This window comes from Elephas maximus, chromosome 25 (genome assembly GCF_024166365.1).
Source record: "Elephas maximus indicus isolate mEleMax1 chromosome 25, mEleMax1 primary haplotype, whole genome shotgun sequence".
In the NCBI taxonomy this organism is placed as follows: Eukaryota; Metazoa; Chordata; class Mammalia; order Proboscidea; family Elephantidae; genus Elephas; species Elephas maximus.
In genome coordinates, this window is record NC_064843.1 from 24,729,986 (window position 1) to 24,744,384 (window position 14,399).

Below are 14,399 nucleotides of genomic sequence, written 5' to 3' on the forward strand. Positions count from 1 at the left end.
TACTCGCTGTGTGGCCTTGGATAAGTTATTTAACCTCTCTGAACCTCGGGGTCCTCTACTTTGAAAGAGATAGGGCTAATAATTGAACTTACCCTACAGACTAGGGTTAAACAAGATAGTGCATGTAAAGAGTTTGGTAACGCATATTTGTTAAGTGTCCAGTAAGTGGTTAATCATTATCATGGTTAACATTAACTCTCCGAGAGGTCCTTCAGGCATTCACAGGGTGTTCTCTCTCTCTCTCCCTCTTCTGCCCCCTTGCAGGTGGAACTCCATGTCCACCTAGACGGAGCTATCAAGCCTGAAACCATCTTATACTACGGCAAGTAAGTCCATAAGTTACAGTCTTCCTCCCCAGCATTTGGGTGGTATCCAGAAGCCTCTAGAAAATCCCAGGGTTGCTACTCCTTCCTCTTGTTCCCCTGTGGGAATCAAGCCAGCTCCTGGCTAGAAGAAGGTGGTTCTGTGGGGATGAGGAGACCTCAGCTGTGAGCTGGAGACCCACAGCCCAACTCCTCTGCCTTCAGATCCTCTGTTGGCCCTTGTTTTCCTGCTGTCAGGTGAGCCAGGCCTGAGCTTCTGGCCCTCTGCCCCTACACACACACACGTACACGCACACGCACGCATGCAGCATGCACGCACACACATGCACACCATACACACATACGCACACCACACGCACACATGCACACACGCACACACACACACACACACACACACACACACCACACAGGAGCATGGTAGTTCCCAGAGCTGAGCCAGGCACTGGATTTTGACTCATCAAGAGCCCGTGGCAGGTGACACATGGGATGTCAGGTACCATTTCCTGAGCATCTCCTACTCAGCACACTTAACCCCTTCACAACACAAAGAGGGGGGTATTGCTATTTCCATTTTACAGAGAAGGAAATGGGCTCAAAGAGGTGGAGATGGTTGTTCAAGGCCACACAAGTAAGTAGTAGAATCAAGAGTTAAACCTGGGACTGTCTGACCCCCAAAGTTTTCACTATATCATTGTGGTAATGACTGCTTGGTGACATGCAGAAGTGATTTTGCCATCCTTGGCCCAAATGTCTGCATCTTCCAAATGAGGACACACTTCCTGCCTCAGCTCTCACCACATGCTGGTGGCCAAAATGGTCCCTAGCTCTCCCTAGTAGGGGGGTTGGTCCCCTTCCTCTCTAGACTTCAAGGGTCCATAGCACTTTGGAGCAGGGACTTTGGAGTCCGGTAGACCTGGGTTCAGATCCTGACTGTATCATTTCCTTGATATGACTGTGGCCTCTGTAACTTGAGGGCGAGAACAAGGCCTTCCACCAGAGCTGGCTGGCAGGTAGGGGCCCTTCTGCCAGAGCCCTCAGCAGACCAGTGTTCTTCACTTGTTTGCTCAGCACCTACTTTGGAGGTGGAAGGATTCAGCTTCTCCCTCATCGTCTTAAGCAGTTCAGCTTTAGACTTAAATTTGAACACTCTGCTCCATAAACCAGAATCCCCTCTGTTATCCGGACACCAGCTCCTCAGAAGGGTTAGGCGTTCTAATCAGAGCCACAATAGATGGACACTGATAGAATGGGAGAAAATGTGGAATAGAACCCCAAATTCCTAAAAAAAAATAAAAGACAGACCTACTGGACTGGTTGAGACTGGAGGACTACCCAAGACTACTGCCCTGAGATTCTCTTTCAAACTTGAACTGGAAACTAGCCCCTGGAGTTACCTTTTAGCTAAATAACAAATTGGCTCACAAAACAAAGACTATCACCCATGAGCACTGTGCTCCTTTAAAAAATCACCTATATGAGACCAAACAGTCAACAATTACTTTAAAACAAAGATGAGAATGTAAGGGGGCAGGGAAAGTAGATTAATGGAAACAGAACAACCAGAACGGAAATAATGGGAATGTTCACAAATTGAGAAGAATGCAACTAATGTCACTGAATAACATGTGTGGAAATTGTAGAATGGGAACCTAAACTGCTGTGTAAACCTCCACTGAAAAAACAATAAATACTACATAAAAAAAGAGAGAATTAGGGATTCTCAGATGTTTACCCACAATTCTCAGGAACACCTCTTCCAATTCCCTGAGAGAATTCTGGCAAATACTTTTCTCCATTTTGTCATACTTCCAATGACCTTTTTATGCCCTAGGAAGCAGCTGTTGATTTAATCTTTATTTAACTATGTAAGTATTAGCATTTGCTGTGTGCCAAGCACCATATTTAGCAGAAATACCACAAGTGGATGGCTTTAACACAGAGAAATTTATTATCTCACAGTCTAGGAGGCTAGAAGTCCAAATTCAGGGCACCAGCTCCAGGGAAAGGCTTTCTCTCTCTGTCGGCCCTGGGAAGGTCCTTGTCATCAGTCTTCTCCTGGTCTAGGAGCTTTTCAGCGTAGGGACTCCAGGTCCAAAGGATGTGTGTTCCTGGCTCTGCTTTCTCGGTGGTATGAGGTCCCCATACCTCTCTGCTTGCTTCTTTTATATCTCAAAAGAGATGGGTTTAAGGCACAACTTAATCTTGTAAATTGAGTCCTGCCTCATTAACATAACTGCCCCTAATCCTGCCTCATTCATGTCATAGCGGTACAACACATAGGAAAATCACATCAGATGACAAAATGGTGGACAATCACATAATACTGGGAATCATGGCCTAGCCAAGGTGACAGATATTTTGGGGGGGACACAATTCAATCCATGACAAGTAGGCACTATTATTACCCCCATTTTACAGATGAGGAAACAGAGCCATAAACAAGTAAAGTACCTTGCTTAGTAAGCAGAGGGCTGAGTCTGGAACCCAGGTGATCTGGCTCCAGAGTCCCTGCCCCTGACCATTTCACCAGCCAGGTAGAGGTTTAGGTCAAGTAACATACAAAAAGCTGAGCTCAGGGCCTAGCCCACAGGACATGCTCCATAAACGGCACTTAGTGACATGATTATTGTTAAGTATAACATGAAGGCTCTAGTTAAGTGGGGGGTGAAGCCTCCTTGGCTTATCTATCTTGTCCTTTGCCCATGTCCAGCCATCAATCACCGCTGTGGGGCCCCTAATGCGGTCATTAGGGTGGCTTATCAGGTACCCAGAGGATATCTAATCTTGGGAAGCTCATTAAAGGGCCATAGAGCACTCGTCAATGGGAAAAAGAAGACTGGAGTGTCCAGGGTGAGATGGAGGGAAAAGGGGAAGGAGCGGCAGTGTGGGGCGGCTGGGTTCATTTTCTGTTTCCCAAGCTGCAGTGGTGTTGCCTCACAGGGCCTGAGAGGGGTGAGGCGGCACCAGCTGGGGCTTGATCTCTAGGTCAGCAGGCAGGTGGGCCCTGGAGTTGGTTGGACCCAGAATGTGGGTGCCTGTGAAGACATGTGGGAGGTCTCCCACATGGGGTTTAGGGCCTGCCAGAGTGGGAAGGGGAGGGAGCGCCTGGCTTGCCCCCACTCCCAGACCACATCTAGTGGCCCCTTTTCTGTCTGTGGAACTTAGCTTATCCCAGTTGACTCTGTTTTTACCCAGTTCTCTTTCCTTCAGCTCCCATGATTCTGCTGTCTCCAGGGCTTCTCTGACCTCTTTCTCAAGTCTCCTTCACAACCCTGTCAGCTTTTCTTCCAAAGCAGATTCTGAATCTGGCCTGTCCGCACCCTGGGCCACCACTGCCACTCACTTGGGTTATTGCAGTGGCCTCCTAACTGGTCTCCAGGTGTCCCCCAACCATTGTCCACATATCTCTGTAGTCAGAACAATTGTCTTCAAACGAATCTGGTCAGCTCACCCCCTGCTCAAAACCCTCCAACACTTCCATCTCAGTCAGGGTAAAAGCCAAAGTCTGCACAGGGCCCTCAAGGTCCTACAAAGCCCACGCTACCTCTCTGACCTCTTTTCTTCCTCCTGCCCCTTGCTGAGTCCTCATCGGGTGTTTCTCAAACATGCCAGGATTGGAAAGCACAGAGAGGTTAGTTACCTTCCCCAAGGTCACACAGCCTTTAAGTACCAGAGCTGGAATTCAAACCCCCGCCTCCAGGTTTCAGAGTCTGCTGTTACCCACAACATGTAAATAGTCCCATTTGCTCCTCTTCGTACCCCTCAAAGAAAATATTATCTGCATTTTACTGATGAGGACACTAAGGTGTTACCAGGGTGACATGGTAAAGAATGGTGAGGGGAAGAATTCAAGTCTTTCTCTGCCCAACTCAAAGCCTGGGCTGGTCCTCTCTCCTTGGCTCTCTGAGGTCAAGCTCCTCGTGGGGGGCATCACCCACCCGGGGGGCTGTCGACTGGACACTCCACCGACAGGGGCTGTGGTGGAGTCAGGGAATGGGACCATCTGAGGACAGAGCTTGGCCCTGTGAGAAGCCTCCACTTCTGTGGTTGGCGGCAGGAACCAGGGCCCAGGAGCAGCTCCTTCCAGCCACAGCTTCGAGCACCGGGTGGGTGCTTTACAGCTCTGTCTGCGCAGCTTTGGGGGCGAGTCCCCTGTGAGATGCTGGTGGGTTCTCCCGTGTTCTTTGTGGCCCCTTGGGCGTGAGCTCTGTCCTGTGTTCTGATTTCCCTCCAATTTTTTCCCTGCGCAGCAGCCAGAAGCTTTTTAACAGGTAAATCATTTCATGCTGCTCCCCTGCTTAAGATCCTTCCGTGGCTTCCCCAGTGCTTTCAGGATGTGGTCCATGCCGAGTCTGGCTTGCCTTCCTCTCTGACTCATCCTCCCACTGACCCCTTGCTCTCTGAACTCCAGCCACCTAACCTTCCTCCAACCCCCCCACTTCCTGCCTGAAGCCCTCAGCACAGGCTCTTCCCCTGCCTGACTCCTCCTCCCCCTGCCTCCTCTCTGCTTCAATGTCCCCTCTCTGAGAGGCCTTCCCTGACCACTCTGTCTAACTTATGGTTAAAAAGATCTCTCTTGGTGGCTACTGGGGAGGGGGCGCTGGAGAAGAAAAGATGATCTGAGAAATATTTAGGAAGCAAAATAATTAGGACTTGGGGATTCGCTATGGGTGGAGGAGGCAAATGGGGAAGTCGGGGGGTTTGGCCAGCAGACTGGATGGAGGAACCATTTCTGGAAATGTGGAACTCAGGAGGAGGAGGAGAGATTTGGGGGAAGGGGAAAGGTGGCTTTAGTTTTGGCCATGACATGTAGGAGACGCCTGCACCACATTCAGGGGTGTCAGACGCTCGGCCTGTCTGGGTTGCTGCCACTGCTCAGAGGCCAGCCCACCACCATAGGCTCCAAAGGATGGTATGTACAGGCAGAGAACTGGAAGGTGAGGACCGCTGGATCCTGGGTTAACACCATGAAAAGAGCTGAGCTCGTCTGGGCAGAGGCTGAAAGAGAGGGGTCCAAAGGAAGAGCCCCACCAGGAAGCTGTGGGGTCCTGGAAGTTGGAGGAACACCATCAGCAGAATCACACAGAGCCAGTCCAGGGGGCCCAAGGCAGATGTGGCCACTGGACTTGGCAATATAGGAGCCAGAGTCCTGGGCGTCACCTCCCCTGCCAGCTCCCTGATGGCATCCACAACCCAGGATTTAACAAGTGGTGCAGTCTGCAGAAGGGGTCGCTGGGTGGTGCAGACAGTAAGCCACGCCTGGCTGCTAACTGAAAAGTTAGAGTTTGAGTCTACCCAGAGGCACTTTGGAAGAAAGGCCTGGCAGTCTACTTCTGAAAAAACAGCCACTGAAGACCCTATGGAGCACAGGGTTTGCCATGAAGAGGAGTTGACTCTAGGACAGCTGGTTTTACAGTTTGCAGAAGGCCACGGTTCCTGGGGGTGGCTACTTGAGGGTGACTCTGGAAGGCTCAGTCTGGGCCAGTGGGTCAGGGAACACAGGACCTCGGACCTCTGACCTCTGGATGTCAGGACCACACCAGGGGCACCATCTCCCCACAGTGTCTTGCAGGGATTAGAGGCTGGCAAGGGGCTATGTGCAGTGGGCGACTGGCAGGCTGGTGGGCACTCACAGGACCTGGGGCCACCAGGCAGGGAAGGAGATATGCTCAGAGAGCTTTGTGGAACATTTTAATAGTTTAATAACAGGTGCTCTTAAAGGTCTTAAACACATTTGATCAAACTCCTATCTATTTGGCCATTTCCTCCCCTTTACTTTCTGTTCCTGCTTTGCACATTCTTGAATGCTTGAACCCCTTGATTTGATCTAATTTTCTTAACCTTTTGCTCCCAATCTTCTACGTTCTGGAAGATTGTCTCAGCTTTATCTTCCACGCCTTTAACTGCGTCCTGACTGTTGCTGCATATGTTCTTTTAAATTTCCAAGAACCCTTATTCTCTGAATGTTCCGTTAAAAAAAAAAAAGGCATCCTGGTTTTGTGTCAAGTATGTGTTATCTTCTCATCTCCTTGAGGATATTTGTTTTGGGTGTTTCCCTCTGTTTGTGCCTTCTATTCTTTCATTTTGGTCTCTGTCCCTCATGTTAAAAGTATTTCTTGAATGTCTGGTCTTCCTTGCCTACTGTTTCTTTATCTTAGAAGTGGGAAAACGAGACAGAGCCAGAGAGTAGACAAGACAGGAGCTTGCTCCTGGTTCCCCTGGCTGGGAGGGGAGGCTGAGATGCAAATGCGGAAAAGGAAGCCCCAGTGGTTGCCTGGACCAGCGCATGGAGGGGTTGTGGGCAGGGCGGAGAGAGCCCAGCTCACCTGTATGTTGGGCCCTTTCCCAGCATGCTGGGGCGATCAAGTCTCTCTGAGGTGCTGGCCAGACTGAGGGTGGGAGGGAAGTCCAGGCACCGGCATCTGCCTCAGGAATTGTGATGCTGCAGTTATTGCCCCTGATAACACCTGGCCTGGCACAGGACCAGCTGGCTCTGCCCGCTCCTGGGGTAAGGAAGAAGTCACAGACTTGTCTCCTGGGCCCACCAGGGGTGAGTGTAGGTGTGTCTGTATGTGTGTGTATTTGCTGACTTGTCATTGTCTAGGGGGCAGGAGGTACTGGAAGGGTTCAGTCCTGGTTCTGTATGCCTGGGCCTCAGTTTTCCCATCTGTCCAATGGGAGGAGTTGGATGGAGAGATCTCATGTCCTGCTGTGGCCTGAGTATGTTGCATGCTGCCCAGTCAGGCCCGCCCTGGACTTCTCCATTTCCTTCATTGTTTTGGTCCCCAGGAAGAGAGGGATCTCCCTCCCGGCCGAAACCGTGGAGGAGCTGCTGAACATCATTGGCATGGACAAGCCGCACTCCCTCCCGGGCTTCCTGGCCAAGTTTGACTACTACATGCCTGCTATCGCGTGAGTTATCCCTAACCCTCAGGCCTTGGGGCAGCACCAGTCCTTGTGGCTGTGGGAGGACCAAGCCTGTGTCCCAGCCCGTGGGGGCGGGAGGAGGCACTCTGAAGCCCCAGCTCTGCTTCTCACTGTTGTGTGTACTTGAGCAAATCTCTCCACGCTTTTGGGCTTCAGTTTTCCCTTCTTGAAATGGGTGCAAAGGGCTGAAATTCCTTCTACTTCCACAGAGAAGTCAGAAAGTATAAGGGCAAAGAGCACAGATGCTAGTAAAGGTAGTCCCCAACTTACGACAGGGCTCTATTCTGAGGACCCCGTCGTTAAGTTAGTTCCAAAGTAAGTCAAATACCTCTTTTTTGTTTTTTTTTCCAGTTTGCATTATTATTGCCTTTTATTATCAGTGTCTTTATAAATCCGGTCTTAATGTGTCTTTGGGGGTTGGAGACATTACATATAAGCTTACAGATATATTTTAATCCATACATAAAAATGTACCCAAATCATAAAAATTTACTCCAAAGATGAAGAAGAGTTGGATGACGTTGGCATTTGTCAGTTGCAGTAATAACTCCACTTGTGGAAGGTTCTGGATCGTTTGGATTATCCCTGGAATGGGGATGGTGTTTCTAGTCAAAAAATCAGTGAGAGTTGTCTGTATTGTCCCTTATTTTTTTTCTTCATATATTTCACGGTAACATCTCACTGCTTCCTGAACCTGCCTGTTGACTTTAGCAAAGTAATCAGCGTTTGGGTCCCTGTTTTCAAGCAACTGAAGCCTCTGATTTAGTTTAGAAAACTAAATCTATATGTCATAAAATTGAACATCTGTGAGTGAACCCTGAGAATGATAACAGCAAATTAAGTCCTGCAACACTGTATGTAATACATATTACTAACGATAAGCTATACCAAACAAACAAACAAACAAACAAACAAACAAACAAACAAACAAACAAACAAACAGGATGGTCTTAAGTGCAGTTCGTCTTAACTCAAACACATCGCAAATTGGGGACTACCTGTACCTAGGCTTTGAGGACGAGGATGGATGGATGCTGCCACGGCCTCTCCCACCCCAGCACAGCCAGTGGGGAAAGCACTGGGGCAGGGGTGGAGCCAGGACCTGTTTCCTGGAACTCAGCCCTGACACCATGAGCTGAGGCTTCCAGGGAGAAGGGTATCTCTCACTTGCCAGACACCTGGCTGCCCGATCTCCCCCACAGCCAATGCTCACTAATAACAGCTGCTAAAATACTTTGAACACTTGTCTACACTGTTCCAAGCACTGGCCTAAGTGCTTTGAGGTTTAACTCGGCTGGGCTGGTCCTCACAATAACCCTTTGATACAGGTATCAGAGAGGGCCACACAGCAGGCAAGTGTGGGAAGCAGGACTCAGTCCATAACTGAGTCCAGGGTGTCTCTCCCACTGCAGAGCTCCTTCTGGATTTGTCTGTCTGTCCTTTTCTCTTGTTTCTGTTCCCTGCCAGCCACCATCCATCACTCCACAAATACTTGTATGGCCACTATGTCCTAGGCTTTGTCCTCGGCTGAGCGCAGAGGTAGATGAACAAGTCCCTGCCCTTCTGAAGCCTACATGCTAGTAGAGGAGACAGAAAATCAGCTAATGGAGAAACATACAATATATAATGCCGAGTGGAGATAAGGCTACAAAGAAAGATAAAGCTTAGGGGAAGGCGTAGGGAATGGCGGAGGTGCCATTTTAAGGTGAGGTGGTCTGGGAGGGCCTCTCTGAGGAGGTGACGCTGGAGCTGAGATCTAAATGGAGGGAGGAAAGAGTGTGGAAGATCTGGGGGAAGGGCATGCAGCAGGGGGAGCGGCAAGACCCTGCCCTGAGGGTGAGCTTGTGTGTTCCTTGGACGGAAAGCAGGCTCTGGCAGCTCCGTGGAGGGGAAGAGGTCGGAGTGGTTGGCAGGGCGGGCATGGAGGCCTTGGGGCCTGGAATGTGGAATGGGATTTCATGCGGTGGCATGCTATTAGGGTTTAAAGTGGAAGTGCAATATGCTTCGATTTATATTTTTATAAGATTGTGCCATCCACCGTGTGAAGAGTTACAGGGCAGGTGGAGGCAGGAAGGCCAGTTAGAAAGAGGAGGTCATTCAAACCAGGTTGAAGGGGTGACAATTGGAACATAGTTTGGAGATCAAGTTGACAGGACTTGCCCAGTGTCTGGGGTCTTACCCAGCAGATGCCCAGAGCTGGGAGCTGGGGGATGACGGGTTGGGGTCAGAGGTGGGTTTGATCTGCCGATGGTGGGGAACAGCCTCATTGCTCCTGGAGCTCCCAAGGGACCTGGGGGAAGGTTGTCCCCAACCCCTTTCTTCCTTTCCCAGGGGCTGCCGGGAGGCCATCAAAAGGATTGCCTATGAGTTTGTCCAGATGAAGGCCAAGGAGGGTGTGGTGTACGTGGAAGTGCGATACAGCCCACACCTGCTGGCCAACTCCAAAGTGAAACCCATCCCCTGGAACCAGGCTGAGTGAGTGGCCGCCAGGGAGGGGTTGTGCTGAGGGTGTTGTGGTGGCCCCACCCTGAGACCCAAGGGCCAGACTGGCAGGCATCCCTGCCCCAGGCAGGACTTTGTTTTGGCCTCTGATCTGGTCCATGGCCTCAGAAGGATGAGGTTTAAGTCTGTCTGGAGACATGATTCCCATCCCCCTGCTTGGGTTTATGCTTTGACCTGCACCCTGTGGGGGCCTAGCTCTGGACACAGGGCTGTGGCCTAGGGGTGTTAAAGTCACCCAGTGCCTTTCAGGGGCCCTGCTGTAACCCTGTCACTGAAATGGGTCTCACTTACACCTGCCCCTTCTTGGACTCCCATGGGTCTCCAGGTGGTGCCACTCAATTACCTTGTCCCCTTCTGAGCCATGATTCTGATGCCCGTGAAAAAGTAGGGCATCCCTGGGGCCCTGAAGGGATTAGACCAGGCCGAAGCTTAGCAGCACTCTCCACCTGGGGGTGAGGTCACCCGCTGGGATATCCTTTCCAGGGTTTGGAGGTGCCCAGGCAGCTGGAAGGGGCGTGTAGTGGGCTTAGGGCCATCTCTCTCCCCTTTTCCTTCTTCCCCTCTTTTGTCCTTTTCCTGGCCTCTTTCCCCCTCTCTGCCCCCCCACTTCTGTCCTTTATGCCTTCCCTTTGCCTCAGGCCCATCCCTGCCTCCCTCTCCTCACAGAGGGGACCTTACCCCAGATGAGGTGGTGGTCTTAGTGGCCCAGGGCCTGCAGGAAGGGGAGCGAGACTTTGGGGTCAAGGTCCGGACCATCCTATGCTGCATGCGCCACCAGCCTGGTGAGTACGCACTCCATTTGACTATGCCACCTGCCTGCCTGTGGCCCGAACCTCCAGCTGGCATTGGAGCTGACAGGCCGTACCTGTTCTCCCCGCCGTCCCCCACCCCCCCGCCCCCCCGCCCCGTGTATTCCTTTGAGCCCATCGGTGGGACCTTGGGGCTTCCAGAAGCCATTGGAGCCCTACTGGGCCAGCTCAGAACTTCCTGGTGACAGAGACCTTTCTCACCAAGGAGTCAGAGCCGTGAGAGTCATGGAGGCTCAGAATCCAAAGCGCATGAACAATTTTTAAAAATCTAAGCAGGTTCTGATGGGCTCACGATCCTCCCTTGAGGCCTTGTGGGCCTGGCCTTGTCCAGTCTGGGCCATAGACCTGTGGAAAGGTCTGATTTCTGGGACTTCTGAGGGCTCTCTCTTGTGACTGACACAGATCAGATCTCTGGAGTTTGAGCTTCTGGAGTGTGGCAGCCCTGCTGTGTGACTTAGGACAAGTCATATCACCTCTGTGCCTCAGCGTGGCATCGTCACAGGGAGACAATCCTACCTACCTCGTTCCTCCACTCTAAGGACAAAAGAGAAAATCTAGCAAAGGGTTAACACCAACCTACAGGGCCTGCTCAGTGCAGACTGATTGGGGTGCATTTTTCTAATCCTTGCAGCAGCCTGTGTGGAAGGATGACCATTGTTTATCCGTATCTGACAGACGAGGAAGCTGAGGCAGAGAGAGGTGAAGCCTCTTCCTGCTCAGTCAGGAAGGCACAGAGCCCAGCTTTGGACCCAAGCCTGTGTTTGCTTTTTGAAGCATTTCATGATAACCTTTTTGGTCAAGAATGCCTAGTATGTTATCAGTGCATTTAGTAATCCCAGGGTGAGAGCGGAGCCCTGGTGGCACAATGGTTAAGAGCTCGGCTGCTAACCAAAAGGTCAGCGGTTCGAATCCACCAGTAGCTCCTCGGAAACCCTATGGAGCAGTTCTACTCTGTCTTATAGGGTCACTGTGAGTCGGAATCAACTCGACAGCAAAGTTTTTTTTTTAATTTTTTTGAGGGTGAAATGTTTTCAGTTTAAATGTTTGTCCTTTTAAACTCTGTGGTCCTCCATGTCTTCATTTGCTGAGTGGGGGTGAGCCCACCGGTAGGGCTGTGGTGAGGAGGAAGTGAAAGAATGACTGAGCCTGGGCCCTGCCTTCAGTGCTTCACATGCATGGCCTTGGCAAAGCTGGGCCTGACCCCAGAGGTGGCTGGTAGTGGCTCTCTGAGGGGAGGCTCTGGGTGGAGCAACTAGGTGGAAGTCTGTGGTTAGGGTACGGCAGTCAGAGTTTGAAGGATCCTGTCGGGCCCTCTGTCTTGCCCTGGCCTTGGGGTGGGTAGGGTGGGAGTGAGCAGGGGTGAGGTAAGAGGGCAGAGAGACAGCTCTTTCAGCAGCCTGCTGATGAGTCCTGGGGGCATTTGCCCGCAGACTGGTCCCCCGAGGTGGTGGAGCTGTGTAAGAAGTACCGGCAGAACGTGGTGGCCATTGACCTTGCTGGAGATGAGACCATCGAGGGAAGCAGCCTCTTCGAGGGCCACTTGAAGGCCTACGAGGTGGGCCCTGTGGGAAGGGGCAGGGAATGGCCCTGGGTGAACCACAGAGGAACTTTTTCCCAGCCGCAGTAAGGAGGGGTCACACAACCAGGAGGGTGAGGCCTCCTGAGTTCCCCTAGTGCATCGTGGCTGGTTAAAAAAAAAACCCAGTGCCGTCGTTGCTGGTTAGGTGCTATCATATCAATTCTGTCTCATAATGACCCCATGTGACAGAGTACAACTGTCCCACAGGGTTTTCTCAGCTATAATCTTTACGGAATCAGATTGCCAGGTCTTCTTCCTGCAGAGCGCTGGGTGGGTTCAAACCACCAGCCTTTTGGTTACCAGCTGAGCTTAACCACTGTGCTACCAGGGCTCTGAGATGGAGAGCTTGGTGTACAGAAAAGACCCCACTTGATCTTGGGAGCCTGGGGCTGAGCCTGTTTCTGCCTGTGGTTTGCTGTGTGACTTTGAGCAAGACTGTCTCCTTCTCTGTGTGCTCCTCTAAGTGGTGACTGAGTTGGAGCAGACGTCGCTAAGTTCCCTACCAGCCTAATCATGCACTTCCCGTGGAAGGGACGCAGCGTAGTGGCTAATAGTAGGGGTTCTGGTGTCCCACTGCCCAAGTTCAGAACTGGCTCCACACCCCGTAGCCATTTGGTCATGCTACTTAGCTTTCCTGAACCTTGGTAACCTCCTCCCCATAAAATGGGAATTATAACAGGTGTGAATGATAGGTACACAAATCGGTACAGTGCCTGACACATAGTAGCTATCTAATGTTAAAAAAACCCAGTGCCCAGTGTTAGCTACCTTTAAATAATGATTAAGAAAAAAGACGAGACTTCCCATCCTGTCGAACCCAGCCCATCCTGACTGTGGGGTGGTCCAAGCCTGCCAATACTCGGGCCCACAGGGCAGTGAAGGCTGGGCCTGCTGGGGCCCTCCCCCAGGGCTGCCATGACCTGGCTCTTACCCTCTCAGGAGGCTGTGATGAGCGGCATTCACCGGACTGTCCACGCTGGGGAGGCCGGCTCAGCTGAAGTAGTGAGAGAGGTAAGAAGACCGCTGGCCGTAGGGCCCCGTCCTCCCTGCTTCCCCCTGCCCCGTGCTTGTCCTCCACTCTGCTTCTCTGTAGGCTGTGGACAGGCTCAAGACGGAGAGGCTGGGACACGGCTACCACACCTTGGAGGACGAGGCCCTCTACAGCAGGCTGCGGCAGGAAAACATGCACTTCGAGGTGAGGGGGCCCAGGAGCCAGGAGGGACAGACCCTGGCTGCCCTGCTGGGGGGCTGAGGTCCCGGGAGTTGAGGGAGTGGGCCAGGGGCATTAAAGCCACTGGGCAGCGGACGAGACAAGGACTGACGCGTTCATGGGATTCTGTGATGAGGCTGGTGGTGACCATGGCAGGAGTGGTGCCACAGTAGGTGCGGTGCCGGACGCATGAGGGTCAGTGTGGCCTGGGGCTGTCCCTGCCGGCCACACCCACACCACCTGCTCTCCTAGGTCTGCCCCTGGTCCAGCTACCTCACAGGCGCCTGGAAGCCGGACACCGAACATGCAGTCATTCGGTGAGGCCTAGTCCCCTGGGGCCCCTTCAATTTGGTACAGGAAAGCCAAGGACAGGAAGGAAATGCAGGGATGGACACCAGCCCAGGCTGAGTCCCAGCAGGCGTTATTATCAGAGATAGGCTTTAACTTGGCTGAGGTCACCCAGCTACCAAAATAGCAGAGCTGGGGCCTGTCACTCGTTCAGCTACAGCGGAGTGTCCCACTGCCCCGAGGGAAACTTCCATAGTCCTGATTCTCCTACTCTGCCTCATGGGCGTCAAGAAGATGAGTCCCCTGCCCACATGTTCCATGCTCCTGTCAACTGGCCCTTGGGGCCTCTTGGCATCTCTGGGCATTCCCTGAGTACCATCTTAAAATCTTCCCCTTAAGGAGAGTGTTGACATGTGGGGTTGGTAACCAATGCCACAAAACAATATGTATTCTAATTGTTTAATGAGAAGCTAGTTTGTTCTGTAAACCTTCATCTAATGTACAATAATAATAATAAATTCATAAGTTTAATAACCAGAAAAAAATCTTCTTCCTGAAGGTCTGCCCCATCCTGCCCCACTCCCACCCAGCAATCTAACTAGGAGGCTCTTGCCCTCCTTCAGGCTGTCCTGTGACTAGAGCCCCCAGGAGGGAAAGCTGCCTTCCCCAGAGCCAGGAGGACAGTGAGAACTCGTGTAACTGTTGCCAGGCCAATGCTGGTGACCCTGCCAGCTTACGAGAAGGGAATAAGCTTGGGCGCG

General features: G+C 51.8%; 1 protein-coding gene across 3 annotated transcripts in view; it reads left to right on the forward strand.

The window, feature by feature from the left end:
- ADA (adenosine deaminase) overlaps nucleotides 1-14,399 on the forward strand; it is a 31,952-nt gene that overhangs the window by 15,084 nt on the left and 2,469 nt on the right. For all 3 annotated transcript variants that reach the window (XM_049869852.1, XM_049869849.1, XM_049869851.1), the window contains 8 exons: nucleotides 265-326; nucleotides 7,113-7,235; nucleotides 9,582-9,725; nucleotides 10,419-10,534; nucleotides 11,992-12,116; nucleotides 13,080-13,151; nucleotides 13,234-13,335; nucleotides 13,603-13,667. In XM_049869852.1, the coding sequence (XP_049725809.1) occupies nucleotides 7,171-7,235; nucleotides 9,582-9,725; nucleotides 10,419-10,534; nucleotides 11,992-12,116; nucleotides 13,080-13,151; nucleotides 13,234-13,335; nucleotides 13,603-13,667 (689 nt within the window). In that variant the 5' untranslated portion in view covers nucleotides 265-326; nucleotides 7,113-7,170. The remainder of the gene's footprint in view (nucleotides 1-264; nucleotides 327-7,112; nucleotides 7,236-9,581; nucleotides 9,726-10,418; nucleotides 10,535-11,991; nucleotides 12,117-13,079; nucleotides 13,152-13,233; nucleotides 13,336-13,602; nucleotides 13,668-14,399) is intronic.